Here is a 15,943-nt window from a genome sequence, read left to right as displayed (position 1 = left end):
TGACACACATAGCCAAGGTCATGGTGGTCCTTGACACTTGACACCTATCGTATAAAGGCATGGTCTGACTGCCTTCTCTGCTGCATTAATAAACTAAGGCTCTGTTGACACAAAGTGGCTGGAACATAATCCAGGCACGGAGACAGGAGTCAACAGAGCAATACAGACATGACGCTAGAGTTCTGATAGAGGTGCCAGCACAGAGGACAGGATGTGCAACAGTTTAGGACGTCAGGTGGACCTGGGGGAGGTGACACAGCCACATTTTGAAGTGGAAGTTCCCTAGGTGGATACAGGACAGAGGAACAGAGTAGGGGTGTCTGGTGTGAGCAAAGGCGCTGGCAACCCCACCCCCATGCCTAGGCAGGGTTTGATCCTCAGAGGGTCAAGTGCACAAAGGATGCAGTAAGCACTGATTACACCACCAAACAATTTCCCTTCGGACACCTGGGACTACTGACTGCTGCCTTGGTGAGAAAGCAGGTTTGAGGGAACAGGCAGCTGGGGAAGGAGGAGCAGCACCGTGGTTTGGAGACAGGCCCAGCAGATGGTAGTAAGGCAGGCCAGGAGGTTAAAAGTTTTCTGAAATATTCACCCCAAAGTGTCTAAAAGTGTACCTGTACAGTTTAAAGAATAGTAAACATCTTTGTATCCACCCGCCAGCTGAAGAAAACATAAGGGGCCATCGGTGTGTTCCTCAATGAATGCATCCCTCCCTGCCCCTGCAGAGAAAACCACTACCCTGAAATTGGTGCTGATCATTCCTTTGTTTTTCTGTACAATTTGACTACTACATTGGGGTTTTGGGAACTGATTTTTGAACTTGAGATAAATGAAGTCATTCAATCTAGTTTATTTGATTTCATCTTCTCAGCATCGTCCTTGAGAATTACCTGTGTTTACACACGTAGCCCTAGTTCATTCACTACTGGGAAAACGAAGGAAAATGGCCAAGCAGAACTCACCCCAGGGCACTGTGACAGCATTTACTGAAGGTAGGAGCAGCTGCAGACACGCCGGTCCTGCGTGGCGCATTCATTCTAGGACTGCACGCCGGGAGAGGGATCCTGGCCACTGGGCTATGGGGCTGTTAAGCTGCATGATCAGGAAGCTCAGCTCCTCCTCCTGCTGTGACCAGGGCTCTGGGGTCTGAGTTTTGCTGTTGCAGTTATTTGATGTGGTCAGCCAGCAGCAGGATTTACTGCAGTGTGTTCGTGGCTGGAGAAGCATCAGCCCTTCCTCTGACATGATTAAAGGGCTGGGGTCCAAACCTTGTAACTGATCAGTGTCTTAGGCACTTAGCAATGGCTAGATTCCATGGAACCTTGTAAGGGGCCAACTCCTTTCCCGGGAGGCCAGCCTGCAAGGGACAAACAGGTTAACTCTTACCTCTCATTCATTGTAGAATATGACTGTAGGAATATTGCAGAATGTATTTATATGTTCAAGTGTTCATGATGGACATATGGGTTGTTTCTAGTTTTTTATTTTTCTTCTGCTATTACAGTGTTTCTGTGAACATTCTGGTGCAAGGGTTTTTCTAGGTTAGGAGAGGACTTATATATTAGGGAATGACAATTTTTCAACATAGGTATACCAGTTTATATTCTAATTAACATTGGTAGAATGTTCCTGTCTTCATACCCTCACCAATGCTTAGTATTTTCTGGCTTTTTAATTTTTGCCACTCTGGTGGGTATATAATATTATCTTGAAGTTTAATTTTTCACATTAATGATTACTGGTGTTTTGTTTTTTGTTTTTTGTTTTTTTTGTGAGACAGAGTCTCGCTCTGTCGCCCAGGCTGGAGTGCAGTGGCCAGATCTCAGCTCACTGCAAGCTCAGCCTCCCGGGTTTACGCCATTCTCCTGCCTCAGTCTCCCGAGTAGCTGGGACTACAGGCACCCGCCACCTCACCCAGCTAGTTTTTTTGTATTTTTAGTAGAGACGGGGTTTCACCATGTTAGCCAGGATGGTCTCGATCTCCTGACCTCGTGATCCGCCCGTCTCAGCCTCCGAAAGTGCTGGGATTACAGGCTTGAGCTACCGCGCCCGGCCAGTGATTACTGTTGAAGTTGAACATCTTTTCAGCCACTTACAGACCATTTGAGTTTTTCCTCTTGTGAAATGCCTGTTAGTGTCCTTTGCCTAATTTTCTATTTGTGTTATCCTTTTCTTGATTCGTAGCAGTTTTAAACGTGTTTTTTTGGATAGTAATCCTTTGTCAAGAATGTATTGCAACTGTCTTCTCACTTTGTGTGCTGACTTTTCACTATTTATTGTGTCTTGTGACTTCTTCTTGTGAGGTGTTCATGTTGTTTGTAACTTGATCTGTCAGAATTCTCTGAGGCTTTGGCTGAAATCACCTTTCAGACAGGACCTGCATTTGCTTCTTCCTGAAGCCTGGGAATCACTTTCTTTATCGCCCCACCTGGGATCACTTTAAATTAAATTCAGCCCTTGAGGTTTGTTCCTAGATTGAACCTGAGGGGTTCTCCTTTCTCTTCTCTCCTTCAGTCTGAGGATTTGACTGCACATACCAGAGAAGAGGGTATTACACTTTTCATTCTCAGGGTGTTTTTTTTTTTTCAATACATCCAGCCCCAAGATAAAAATAGGCAGGATTCCTTGCTGCCCACTCATGTCAGAGGCTTGTTTCTCCTTCACTTACACTGAGGACAGGGCCCTATGAAGTTCCAGCTTTGGAGGAGGCCTTGCATCTGAAGTTGTTGCCTTTGCAGTCTCCAGGCTTGATCTGCAGTCCTCTTTATTCATCAAAGCAGAAGGCCAAGGTCTCCAGGGTCCTGCAGTACTTCCCAGAATAGAAGCTGATTTTACTTCCCAGAGTTTTTGCTTTTTATTTTTGGCCTATCTGCATGCCTCATTCCCCATGTTAATTCAGCAGTAGTCTAAGGATATTTTAAAATATTTATCATCTGGTATTTTAGTTGTTTACTTCAGGTTGATCCGAGTATCTAGTGTTCCTACTGCTGGAACAGAAGTGGCGCTTTTCCATGAAATGCTCTCGCGTAAGTGTCCAGACAGGGAGCTGAATTCAGCTGAACTAACAGGCAGTGAAGTCTTCTGTTCCCTTTGGTAAAAACAAAGCAGCGGCCGGGCGCGGTGGCTCAAGCCTGTAATCCTAGCACTTTGGGAGGCCGAGACGGGTGGATCACGAGGTCAGAAGATCGAGACCATCCTGGCTAACACGGTGAAACCCCGTCTCTACTAAAAAAAAATACAAAAAACTAGCCGGGCAAGGTGGCGGGCGCCTGTAGTCCCAGCTACTCGGGAGGCTGAGGCAGGAGAATGGCGTAAACCCGGGAGGCGGAGCTTGCAGTGAGCTGAGATCCGGCCACTGCACTCCAGCCCGGGCGACAGAGCCAGACTCCGTCTCAAAAAAAAAAAAAAACAAAACAAAGCAGCATGAAGTTAATTTGCTCTCAATGTGTAATGTAAATCTATGGGAGCTGGTGGGGGCGTGGGGAATGGAAAGGCAGGGGATACCCTTAGGTCTTATATAGATACAGCCACAGCCTCTGTCCCCGTCCCCACCTCCCCAAAAGGGCAGGAAGAGACAAAACCTGACGGGCCCTGAGCAGCTCTGCTTCCTGCCACAGGTCAGAGACAGTGGTTATTGTTCCCAGCGGGTCTGCTGAATTGTTCTCAAGGCCCAGCAGGGGCCTGCTCACATCAGAAGGCGGTAAGAAGGGAGGAAGAGAGAAACTGGGCAACATTTAGACTAGATTTTGGTACCTAGGAAAGCCAAAGTTTAGATTGCTTTCCCCGAGAGAAAGCTAGTGCTGCAATGAACTTCATCGTTCATATAGTTTGTACCTTTGTTTCAGTAAACAGACTCCTTTGACATGGAATTGTTGACAAAATCTACGAACAATTTATCAGTTGCCAAAATCATGTACCTATATACACTTGGAAGTAGGAGATAACAATTGCATTGTTACTGGAGTATCACAATAAAGCAAATGGATACCTCGATGATTATATGGGATAGGGGAAAGTCTTTGCCATACTCAAAACTACAAATATGAGAGGGAAAAATTCATTGTTACATAATCCTTTCTAAGATAACCTGGCAGAGAAAAGCCAATGGCCAATTAGATGGAAAATTTATAAAATGAGGATGCCGGCCCCTTGATTTGGGAAAGTTCTTTACAGACGAGGAGAGAAATAGTGGAGAGTAGATAAAAGACATGAAGGGTAACTTATGTGACACGAGTGGCTAGAAAGATGCTTGACTTCTAATCAAAGAGAGCCCCTTCAAAACAGCCAATGCCATTTGCCTTATGATGCTCAGATAGGCAAAGGTTTAGAGTGTTACTGGCCTGTGGTGGCAAGCCTGCACAGTGGCGTTGGGCGGGGAGACAGAGACAGTCCCGAGCCCCATGGTCATAAGAGGTGTGGTCTTGACCCAGCAGTTCTAAGAGTGTCTTTCAAGAAAATAGTATACAAAGAACTATATGCTTAAGTAATTGTGTTCAACACTTGTCGTCCTTAACCCACTTGGTCTCTATCAACAGATCAAATGCCATAGCTCAACCACAGTTTAGAAAATACATCTATTTGAAATGATAGGAAATGATACAAGATGTCTACTCTTGTGTTAAACAAAGCAAATTCAGTTACACAGCGTTATTCCAATTGGTACCTCTGGAAGTTTGAAATCCTCACATGAGCTTGTATGATGGAGGGAGGGGAAGAAGGAAGAGTTAATGCTGGAAGGAACCAGAACCCAGGCCCCTAAGACCAAGTCAGCCTGGCTCCTCCAACCAGCCAAGCTAAGAATCCTCACCTATGCCATACTGACCCTGCAGGATATATCCTATGTCCCCCTGTACACGCCAGGAAGCTGGGCAGGGCAAGACTGGCCATTGCTAGCCATAGATGGGAAGACAGGCCCAGAGAAGGGAAGTCACTTAGCTTCCATGGCAAATGTTTGGGCCTTCCTGCCTCTCATGTTCTCCCTCTAGCTAGAAGAGTCAAAAGACAACAGTTTCCCCAGCCCCTCTTCGTACTGGCCTGTAAACTTGTACATTCAAAACCAAACCAAAACATTACAACAAAAACTAGGTAAGCATTAGGCTTGGGGCAAGAGGAAATGAAATTCTAGTCAGTAGTTAATAGCACCCAGTTACTGTTGGCTGTTAGGTACTATTCTAAACATTCTTATTTATTAACTCATTTTATCCAATACTTTTATTGGAATAGACATTAACCTCATTTTACAGATGAGAAATCTGAGGCCCAGGGAAGTTGAGTAACTTACTGATTATCACACAGCTAGTAAGAAGCCAGCTCTGGGGTCCACATGCTTGACTAGTATTCTGAAGACAGGAAAGGCTGAGTAGGCCAGAGCCGATAGAGGGTTCATGTAGTATCAAGACCACAGGCATGACTTGAGCACGTTAGCTCCCCTTGTAACAGCTCTCTAAGCTCGTGCTCTACCTGGTCCAGAGAGGTGTCTGAATCCAAATTCAGCCTTCCCTACCAGATTCTTCTCCCTGTCCCCTTGAGGCCAAACCCTAGCGTCCTGCCCCCTTCTCTACCTAGAGGATCCACATGTCTGGAAAAGGCTTTGCTGCCAAGTCAGAGATGAAGGCCCATGCCGTGTATGGGCACACCGGGCTCAGCGGCATAGCCAGCACCGGTACGGACCTGTCTGGTGGCCATGCCCACCGTGGCAGGCAGTGTCAGGGCCAGCAGGCTGCCATTCCTCCTGTGCCAGCCCTTCCCACATGGACTAGTCTTGGGAGGCCAGGGGAGGGGATGGGAGGCTGTGGCCAGAAATGCAGCTTTTACAGTAGGCTGGCAGGCTCAGGGGGTCTGTGAAGTGCCCCTTCAACTCAGCCTTAGAGTTCCCCTTCTCCACGACAGCAGCTGCTCTGGGTGCTTTGAGGATGCCCTGGCCAGAACCCCTGTGTCTGTGAGGAGGTGACAAGCCTTCACAAGCCATTTGCCCAGCTGTTGCTGTTCTTTGCCAACATCTTAACCTCCAGTATCTTTTTCCTGTTTGCTCTGCCTGAAATGCCACCATTCCTTGTGAAGAGGGAGAGGCTCCCGAGTTAAGCCTTGGGGGACATTGGCCTCTGTGCAGGGTGTGGCACATATGAAGTATTTGTAATCGACATCACAGTTCTGGAAGGACGGAGCTGACTTGGAGGACGTTTCTCACATAAGAAAGAGTTCTGTTCTAGTGGTCACAAAAAACTTCTCCACACCTGGTTTCAGTAGGTTTGAAATGATTGTTTATTGAGCCCATTCACTGTTTTCCCAGAGCTTCTGGACCCAGGTCTGGCTCAGGCCCACAAAGACACCAAACCCAAGGACCAGGGCAACAGCTGGCAGCAAAAGGACCATCCAAAGGAGAGGCCTCAGGCTGGAGTTCCCATTGGAGTCTGTCAGAGAGAAGGGATTGGCAGGACTGGCTGAGGCCCCTCCAACCCTCCCCTCCAGCCCAGAACTTTGTATCACACTGGGCAGAGCTGAAGCTGCCTTTCTGCAGATGAGGTGGACTATGTCTGTCTTCACTTAGTTCCCCACTGACTGCAGTGACACCATCTCTTGCCCTCAGCTATGGCCGGAGCATCCCCGTTTTGTCAGCACAGTCTTGAGGGCTGGGAGTGGGTAAGGCCTGAGGGGCCCATCCAGAAGCCCTCATACCTGTGGGCCCAAGTGTGGGCTCCTGCCCATAAGAATCCTCAAAGCCCACTGGCCCCGGAGAGCTCACGATGTCCTGGGGCCTGGCAGTGTCATTACGGTGACCTGAGGATCGTCGCTGTCCTGCCCAAGGGAAGAATGAAATCTTGGCCTGGTCTCCTGCCCCTGTGGCCCAAAAGCCAGGCACAGGCCTGAAGGTATATGAAGGAACAAATGCCACTCGCACCCCAGACTCACTTGCAGTCCCAGCGCTGCACACAGTGGAGCAAGTCTCCATCCCTGAGCTGTGGCAAGCAGAGGCACTGCAGAACAAGTAAACCTGGTGGGAAGAGAACATCAAAGTGGCTGGCTTGGTGCCACCGGGCAGGAAGCAGAGACAGGGACATGGGATCCCCAAGCTGGGCCAAGTCTAGGCTGCTGCTGTTCAGGCAGGGAGAAATCTGAACATTTTTTTTTTTTTTTGAGACAGAGTCTCGCTCTGTTGCCCGGGCTGGAGTGTAGTGGCCCGATCTCAGCTCGCTGCAAGCTCCGCCTCCCGGGTTCACGCCATTCTCCTGCCTCAGCCTCCCAAGTAGCTGGGACTACAGGCGCCTGCCACCACACCTGGCTAATTTTTTGTATTTTTAGTAGGGATGGGGTTTCACCGTGTTAGCCAGGATGGTCTCGATCTCCTGACCTCATGATCCTCCCGCCTCGGCCTCCCAAAGTGCTGGGATTACAGGTGTGAGCCACTGCGCCCGGCTGAAATCTGAACTTCTTGACCAAGAAGACGACTGCTGCCCATGCTGAGGGAATGCAGAACTGAATGTGTTCCCTCCTGATTTGAAATCCACACCTTCCCCCATCCCCAAGGTCCAAGTCTGTAGTGGAGTGCCCTGCAGGGAGGGACCACCGCACTTCAAAGAGCCCCAGTCCTTGGCAGGCCTGCTCTACCAATGCTACCTCTGGCTGCACAGCCCCCAGGAGGGCTGGATCTCTCCCTTCCACCTGCCTTACTGAGGGAGACAGCAAATTCCAAGGAGGTGGGGCTTGGCCAGGCAGCAGGAGAATGGATATTTGCCCTCCGTTTGTGACCCCCAAGACCAGTGACCGGGGGAAGAAGGGAGGGCAGATTACCACTGCTTCCAGATACACAAGGGCAGGGGCAGTGCCCTATGGGAGCAGAAGCAGGAGGAGCTGAGCTGACCCAGCAGGCCTCACCCACGGGCACCCCTCATCCAGGTAGGTCAGCGTCTCTTGGATCAGGAGGCAGCACACAGCAGAGATGAGAACGAAGCCACCCTAACCAGTGCTTACCAGTGAAATCAGTCTACATCTGACATAATAACAGGCAGTGATTTAAAAATCTAGAGATTTGGGTATGTGATGTGAAAGATACGTTATTCAACAGGACAAGAGTTACAGTGCGTCTGTCACCTCTGGGGCCATCTGTATATTTACACAGAAAACCTAAATATACCCTAAGTTTATCTACGTTTACCTTCTGGAGAAGTTGCTAAGTTAAAGAAAATTCAAAGCAGAATTACATGGAACACATTATCATTTCTGGAATCAGAAGTGAGGCGAGGCTACCCTAGAACATCATGACCAGAGTTCAGATTTAGGGCTGATTGCAGCACAGGCAGCGCTTTCCTTCCTCCTGGTGGTGGTTATGGGTTACCTCTTGCTGACCCAAAGCCCGCTGCCTTCCACGACACCTGGTAGAAGCCAAGCCCCATCCCAGAACTTTGTCCACATAAGTTCACAGGGTGCCAGAGGGATTTGGCAACCAGCTCCTCCCCAATTAACACGTGGGGCCAGGCCTGCAGCAGTCGGGGCTTCTTACCGGTCCTCTGAGGGCTCTCTGGGAGCCCGAGTCCAGGAGGGCGAAGGTGGCAACAGTGAATCTCTGGTAGTGAGACTGGAAAGGTGTGGCCCCATCCAAGGCTACCATTTGGGTTCTGTAGCTATCGCCCTCGAAAGGGCATCTGAGAAGAGAAGTCAGAGGCTGTTTACAGGAGGCAGAGCAGGTGGGGGGAGCACGGGGACACTTACCCGTCTGACAGAATGGGCCACTGGGGCTGCTGGAAGGGGTTGGCACTGGGAGCGCCCCAGCACTGGTGCAGCAGCAGGACCAGGTTGGGGTCTGTCCTCTGCAGAAGCCGGACCTCCACATGGACTGGTTCTCGGAGCAGCCTCACGATGGGATAGTCATCCTCCCCATAGTAGGAGCTGAAGGTCTCGTCTGCAGGGAGGGTGACTCATGAGCCAGGGTGGACTGTGCGTCGGGGGAGTGGGGGCCACAAGAGAGCAGGGATAGCATAGCATACCCTTGGCGATCCGCAGTTCAAGTCGCAGGGGGCCAGGCTGGGTCACAGGGGCAGGCGACGGGGGTGGGAAAATGGACGCCCGAATGGGCAGGAAGTCACTGGCATTGAAGACGCAGCGCACATGAAGCCTGAAGTCCATGTGCAAGAGGGTGGGGGAGAAGACACAGAATCAGGGCATCCTGTTTACGTGATAAACTAGGCACCAACTCCGTGGGTGCAACAAACAGGGTACTGTCCAGCAGGGCAGATGGATGCTACTTAAGCAACACTTTTCCAAGGCCGGCTCAGGTAGCTCACCCAGCCCCATCCTCTGTCCATCTGGTCTCCCTGGGATGGCTCAAGCCTGTTATGCCAGGCCCTGAACCTGGTGGGAGAATACATCAGGATAGAGATGGGCCCTTGGGGGGCTGGCACCTTGTTGAGTCTGGCCTGGATACCCACAACTGCCTGCTGTGCCATTCGAGGCCCCTGGAGCCTGACAGTTGAGGCTGGCAGACGAGCCTAGGCGCTCTGCTTCCCAACAGACCTGGGTTTGAGTCTTCTTAGCATTGGGACCACAAGCAAGTCTTTTAACCTAAGCCTCAGTGTCCTCATTTGTAAAATGCCTGTGACTGCCTCCCTTTGAGGGCGCTGAGGCTGACTGAGATCACAAGATGATGCACCTGTGTCTTCATTGTCCTTGTAGTTGCAGCTGGTCTGCCACAGCCTAAGGGCCACAGTGTCTAGCCTAAGGGCCATGTGGCCGTTCCTTCACACTCTGGCGGGGCCCACATCCTCCTAGCACCCCAGAGGCCTGGCACCAAGGAGATGCTAAGTAGGTAGAAGTGGCTCACCCCTGTTCAGAAGGACTTGTGTCTGAGCCCTCTGGCCTAGTCCTGCCGGCTGCAGCTGTTCCCCTGACTTCTGCCTCCCTTCAGGAATCCCCAGTCACTCTGTGTTGACCTCTGGCTGACTCTCATAGCTCTTACATCAGAGAGTCGAAGGCATGACACAGACTTGTCCCCCACCATTTGGCCATAAGAACTTCAGGGTTTTTTAAATTAAAATTAAAAAAAAAATAATAGAAATGGGGTCTCACTGTGTTGCCCAGGCTAGTCTTGAACTTCTGGCAGTTCTTCCATCTAGGCCTCCCAAAGCACTGGGATCATAGGCGTGAGCTACTGCCTCTGTGGTACTTAGAGCTTTAAAGCCAAATTCGTTTGAACTGTGACACAGTCCCCTGCTCCCCAACCCTCACGGCAGGGCGGGAACGGGCATCCACGCAGTGTCACGCACAGGATTTCTACAACCCACTGGCTAGTGCACTGGCTCTGTCCCACAGGCTGAACGGGCTGAGGTGAGGTGCTTTGCCCTTGGTCACACAGGTGCAGAGCCAGGTGTCACAGGCAGATTCCCTCGGCTCACCCCCACTGGCATCCTGGGCACCTGGGTTGGTTTTGCCTCTTGAGTCAGCAGGTCCAGGAGGCCCCTAACAATGAGGGGTTCCTCCCCCACCCAGTTCCTCTCCCACCACATCCTCAGAGAGGTATCTTCAACTTCATCTGTGGCTTCTTAACCTGACATTAGGAGGGGCAACAGCCGTAGCCTCAGCCTCCTCCTGGGACCTGGAAGGGGATGCTTTCAGTTGCTCTGAGCTTGGTTCTGAGAGAGACCAAGACAGGGCTCTCTCAGGACTCCAGCCCTCTCAGGACTGGTCATGGGCTTCTAGCCAAACCCTGCAGGCCGGGCACAGAAGGCCCCCACTTAACACTCATGTCTGCCCTGACAGAGGGATATTTCCCCTGCCTATCAGGGGAGGCTGGGAAGAGGTGGGCCCCTTGCTAAGATCACATAGCCAGGTAACAGCGGAGCCGGGGTTTGAGCCCAGATGGCTCGAAGCGTGTCCTGAGCTCTCCTGTGCCCCCTGACACCCTAGCACAGAGCCACGCCTGTAGGAGGAGGGCTGCTCTCACTGGAAGGTGCTGTCCCGTGTGATGGAACCCTGTGGCCCCTTTCGGACGTGGATGCCAGACACCAGCCAGTTCTCATAGATGAGCTGGTCGCCAGCCACCTGTGGGAAGAGACAGCTGGGTGAGGCTTTCTTGCGGGGACCAGGCCCCAGCCTGTGGTCCCGGCTCCTACCTGCACTGTGGTTCCACAGTGGGTGAGAGGGAAGTAGAAGACCACGAAAGCTTCCGTGTGCTGTGTTGGGGAGCAGCTGGTGGGGGCGTAGGCCAGGTGGACGTTGGCCAGTGTGATCCTGTGTGTCAAGGCCACTTCTTGGGACACCACAAGGATGAAGTAGCCATCTCTGAAGCACTGGAGAGTAGCTGGGACAAAAGCAGATGAGGGCCTTGGGGTTTGGTGTCCATCCAGCACAGACAGGGGATGTCTGGGTGACAGCCAGGCTTTAAGTGCGGGCCCAGAAGTCTGGACGCTTACTCTCTACTTAGGCTGGTGTTGACCCCAGCAAACCCTTTATGGACTGATTTTTCTCATCCATGAGACAAATGAGTTGAACTACACTCTAAAAGTAGGCTCACCATATAATCTGTTATCCAAACCAGGGTGCTTTAGATCTGAAAGTACAGATGTGTGTAAAGGTAGATCTATTAATACTTCTGGGATAGTTGTTATAAGGCCAGCTGGGACCTGTGACCGCCCCATCTAAAGGTCTCCTCTGCCATCTGCTGTGGGAGTTGGGCTCTCCAGGAGGAGGATGGGAAGCAGTTTCCACCAGCTGGAGGAGACAGCTCTCCTTCCGCTTCGGAATCCAGGGGACCAGGATCGTGCTGGGGTAGGAGGTTGTACCTGTGTTGCCATAGTAACAGGGAACCTCTCTGGTGTTATCATAGCAGCAGCCAGCCCGCTGACAGGCTTCCTTTGAAGTTCTTCTCACGATGCAGGGGAGGTGCCCCGAGGCCACCTGGCACTGCTCCTGGCTCGGGTGGGTACCTAGGGTTGGGACAGAGCAATGAGGCTGAAGGCACACAGTTTGCAAATCGTGGCCCTGGAATTGAATCTTGGGCACCTGCTCCAGAGCTTATGCTCTTAGCCAGCACACTAAATGTCCTCCCTCAAAACTGCATATTACTGACATTTCTAGAGAACGTTTTCTGAGAACCACGTGTTGCTGGCAATGGTTTCAGTGAGTTTCTACCTAAAGTTAGGAAACAATTTTACAAGACTTCTTCCAGCTTTAGTATACCTGTACATGTTTAAAGCTGTTTTCCAAATACTAGAAAGGAATAAAAGAATCATCTTTTTCTTAAAAAAGAAAAAAACAAAAAAAGAAATGGCTTCTTAGAGCCCAGTAAAAGGCTGTTAGGCCACCCTGTACCCCAGAAGGCCCCAGGCAGAGAGTAAGGACACTCAGATGTCCTGCGTACCTATGTAATCTGGTTTGTTCACATCCCAGTGTTCCAAGGGACCCCAGTGGGGTTGAGCCAGGGTGGCGAGGACAGGTCCAGGTCCAGGGGATGGTAAAGCAGGGGTTGGGTGGACAGAGCTGTGCCCTGGGTCCAGTGGGCTGGGAAAGGCATGGCCAGAGCCTGGTGAGGTGTGGCCAGAGGTGGGGAGGGAGGGAAGGGTTTGTGGAGTCGAGACAGAGAACATGGTGGGTGGTGCCAGCTGGGAGTCCGGAGTCCAGGAGTGGTCAGGTTTGGGACAGATCAGGGTAGTGTCTTGTGCCACATCCACACGACCATCGGGCAGCACAGCCTCCATGAACACTCTCAGGTGGAAACGCCCATCCTGCAGGTGAGAGGCCAGCAGGGAGCAGCAAGGTGAGGCCACCTACCATACCCAGGCAGGGGACGGGCCCATGAGAGCTGAGCTGGCCGTTAGGCAGGGAGCTGGATTCATGGTGGATCCCAGAAACTACCTTCCAGGACTTAGTTTCCCCCACCCACCAGCTCAACAGATCTTGGGCTCTGGTTCCATGAAGGGCCTCTTCAGCCTGAAGTGACACTAGGACAAGCTTGCTTCTGCACCAGAGCACGGACCCCTACCTTCTCCAGCACGTGGCAGCCTCTGTAATCAGCCGAGAAGACTGCAGGCTCCTGCGGCCTGGAGGTGACCCAGTGGTAGCAGATGGAGCAGTTGTTGACATCAAATCGGTTCCCAAATTCATCTGCAGTGGGGGAAGGGGAGGGGCCAGGGATGTTGAAGGGTGCAGGGAGAGACTGCTGGGGTCTCGGAAGGAGCTCCTACTCAGCAGCCAGACGACCTGGGTACTCGCCTTAGCTTTACTGTTGGTTTGTTGTGTGGTTTCAGGCAAGCCCCCTCCCCTCTCTGCTCTCAGCTTCCACAGCTGTAAGGGGATGGGGGCGTCTTAGGATCTTTCTAGCTAGGGTTCCCTGCTCATAGCACACGGCAGCAGGCAGGCACGAAGGTGAGGTGGAGAAGGGATACACAGGGTCTCAGGCACCAGGCTATTTCATATCACTTCTTTTAAGCTTAGTTATCCGCATCCTGTGGCTGAGGCAGCTGAGGAAGGGAGGGTGCCTGAGCTTTCTCAGGTGCACACAATGAGGGGCAGAATGAGGATTTGAATCCTGGGCTTTGTAGAAAGATCTGAACCCATTTCCCAGGTTAACTGTGGCTGCTGCAGTCGCTCGGAGACACTCCCTAGGTGTCCACCCTGCTTGTTGGCCCAGAACAGCCTGGGCACTCTCTGTGTGGGCATGTCCCCATGCGCTTGTTCCATGAGTACGGCCAGGTTCATCTTCCCCACTTTGCAGATGAGGAAACAGAGGCTTATGGGTCAGGTCAGTTGTCCAAGATCACACTGTTTAGAAGCTGCAGATCTAAACCCCAATTCCAAACCCACACCAGGCCACGCTCACTAGGTCCTGCTGCTGAAAGTGGTTTATGGACCCTCAGCCTCAGTATTGACCAAGTGTGGTTAGAGATGCAGAGCCTAGGCCGGGTGCAGTGGCTCACGTCTATAACCCCAGCAGTTTGGGAGGCCGAGGCAGGCAGATCACCTGAGGTCAGGAGTTCGAGACCAGCCTGACCAATATCGTGAAACCCCATCTCTACTGAAAATACAAAAATTAGCTGGGCATGGTGGCACACACCTGTGGTCCCAGCTACTAAAAGGCTGAGGCAGGAGAATTGCTTAAACCCGGGTGGTGGAGATTGCAGTGAGTTGAGATCGTGCCACTGCACTCTAGCCTGGGGGACAGAGTGAAAGTAGTGAGAATCTATCTCAAAAAAAAAAAAAAAGAGAGAGAAGAAATGCAGAGGCTTGGCCCTGCCCCAGGCGCACTGAATCAGAACCCGCACCTCGACAAGGTGGCCAGGTGTTTCCCACGCACACTAACGTGGGAGAAGCTGCCCTGGGTGATGATTCTCCTCCTTGCCCTTTTCTGTGGTGAGGAGGTGGGGGGCTGGACACCCCCAGGCTGGAGGGAGTCCTCTGTTCTTGCTCCTTCTCCAGGGGAAGGGCCCCAGCTCCCTTCTGGTAGCAGCCCGTGGCCAGGGAGGCAGGGGCCAGGACTCTGCCAGCACTCACCCACCACCTTGAAGCGGAGAGTCTGGCCTGGCCTGGGGAACACCAGCAGCTGCATTCCCTTGATCCCACAGTCGTAGCTGTGCCGGAGGCCTGGGAGGCCAGGGTCAGGCTGGAGCTGCCTACCCAGCCCCAGGGTGGCGACCAGCAGCAGTAGGGCCACACGGTAACCCCAGGTAGTGGCTGAGCCTCCTGCCATGAGACGCCACAGACACACCCCTTACTCCCTCACCACCAGAGCGGGGCCCAGGCCTTTTATGGAGGAGGTGGCAAGGGGAGCCTCTAAGGGCAAAGGGGGCCCACCTGGAGGAGCACCCACCTGGCCACCAGGGACTGTGGTGAAACTCCTGCCCCAAAGGCTGGGGGAGGCAGAAAGCTGCACGTGGCCCCTGACCCTGGCTTTCTGTCCCACAGCTGTGGCTTTGGAAGGGAGGAGGGAGCTTCCCAGGAAACTGAGGCTGCAGATGGGCTGTGGGAAGGGATCCAGGGCTGGGAGGTGGCCCTGCAGACCTCAGGCCATCCGCTGTCTCCCTCCCACCCCAGCCTTTCCACATTCCCTCCCTGCCCCAACAGGCTCTCCAGGGCCTCCTTCCTGCCTTGAGGCCTCAGGACCACTGGGAGCTGCAGGCCTGGTTAGCGCAGTCACAGCTCCTCAGGCAGGGCTTTACGGGCCGGTAGAGCAAGACCAGGAAGACACGGCCCTCAGAGCTGGCAGCGGAATGCGGGCTGCAGGTGAGTAAACAGACCAGTAGCACCTCCAAGGGCTCTCCTGAGGATCCAGCCGGTCAGTATGACAATGACTATGACTAATAAAAAAATAACAAGGACAACTAAATGTAATGTGTCATCTGGATGGGATCATGGAGCAGAAAAAGGAAGTAAAAGCGAAGAAAGTGGATTTTAGTTAATAATAATGTGCCCACATTGGTTTGTTCATTAATTGCAATAAATGGATCATACTCATGTAAGATCATTCATGAGGTAAACTGGGCCTGTGGTGTATGGGAACTCTCTGTACTATCTTGTCAGTTCTGTATATCTAGAACAGTTTTATGACATAAAAGTGGCTGGAAACAACAAGAATGGCCTGCGGTCTGCCATGATTACAGTGCCAGGCCTTGCTTGTGTTCGCTCCTTATACCACCTGACCATCCTCTGAGGGAGGGACTGTCACCAGCCCCACGTCCCGGCACTAATTCCTGCAAGTGATTAGCCTAGGGTCTAGCAGCGTTTGAGCTCAGCAAACATTAGGAAACTGAGCTCAGCAAACATTAGAAAACGTGGCTATTATAATTAGCAGCTGCTGGAAGGGGAGAGCCTTGATAGCTAAGAGGCCAGACCTGGTGAGGTTGCAGAGAGAAAGGAATGCTTATACGCTCTTGGTGGGAGTGTAAATTGGTTCAACCATTGTGGGAGGCAGTGTGGTGATTCCTCAAAGAGCTGAAAACAGAACTACCATTTGACG

General features: G+C 51.9%; 1 protein-coding gene across 2 annotated transcripts; it reads right to left on the bottom strand.

Moving 5' to 3' along the window:
- Positions 1 to 6,240: 6,240 nt before the first annotated feature.
- Positions 6,241 to 15,039, bottom strand: ZP1 (zona pellucida glycoprotein 1). 2 transcript variants are annotated; one of them, XM_003909752.5, is made up of 12 exons: positions 14,482 to 15,035; positions 12,974 to 13,095; positions 12,353 to 12,716; positions 11,775 to 11,918; positions 11,106 to 11,293; positions 10,937 to 11,034; positions 8,985 to 9,112; positions 8,710 to 8,899; positions 8,501 to 8,642; positions 6,913 to 6,994; positions 6,679 to 6,798; positions 6,241 to 6,413 (listed from the first exon to the last, which is right to left on the bottom strand). In XM_003909752.5, exons 1-12 carry the CDS (start codon positions 14,675 to 14,677, stop codon positions 6,265 to 6,267), a joined length of 1,923 nt encoding a protein of 640 aa, XP_003909801.2. In that variant the 5' UTR covers positions 14,678 to 15,035; the 3' UTR covers positions 6,241 to 6,264. The 2 variants fall into 2 exon arrangements, 1 of the variants encoding a protein (XP_003909801.2); XR_002516967.2 differs by lacking the exon at positions 6,241 to 6,413 and having other exon boundaries at positions 6,765 to 6,798; positions 7,352 to 8,642; positions 14,482 to 15,039.
- Between the last annotated feature and the right edge of the window lie 904 nt (positions 15,040 to 15,943).

Source organism: Papio anubis, chromosome 12, assembly GCF_008728515.1.
Source record: "Papio anubis isolate 15944 chromosome 12, Panubis1.0, whole genome shotgun sequence".
NCBI lineage: Eukaryota > Metazoa > Chordata > Mammalia > Primates > Cercopithecidae > Papio > Papio anubis.
The sequence above is the reverse complement of the archived record's forward strand: the minus strand, read 5'-3'. Positions and strand labels throughout refer to the sequence as shown.

Excerpts from the sequence above, each read along its gene's own strand:
- ZP1 (XM_003909752.5), bottom strand. The coding sequence starts at position 14,677 with ATGGCAGGAGGCTCAGCCACTACCTGGGGTTACCGTGTGGCCCTACTG. Across the intron at positions 13,096-14,481 it reads TCTCCGCTTCAAGGTGGTGG|ATGAATTTGGGAACCGATTT; the intron begins GTGAGTGCTGGC and ends CCCCCACTGCAG. Across the intron at positions 11,294-11,774 it reads CTGTTACTATGGCAACACAG|CTACTCTCCAGTGCTTCAGA; the intron begins GTACAACCTCCT and ends CTTTTGTCCCAG.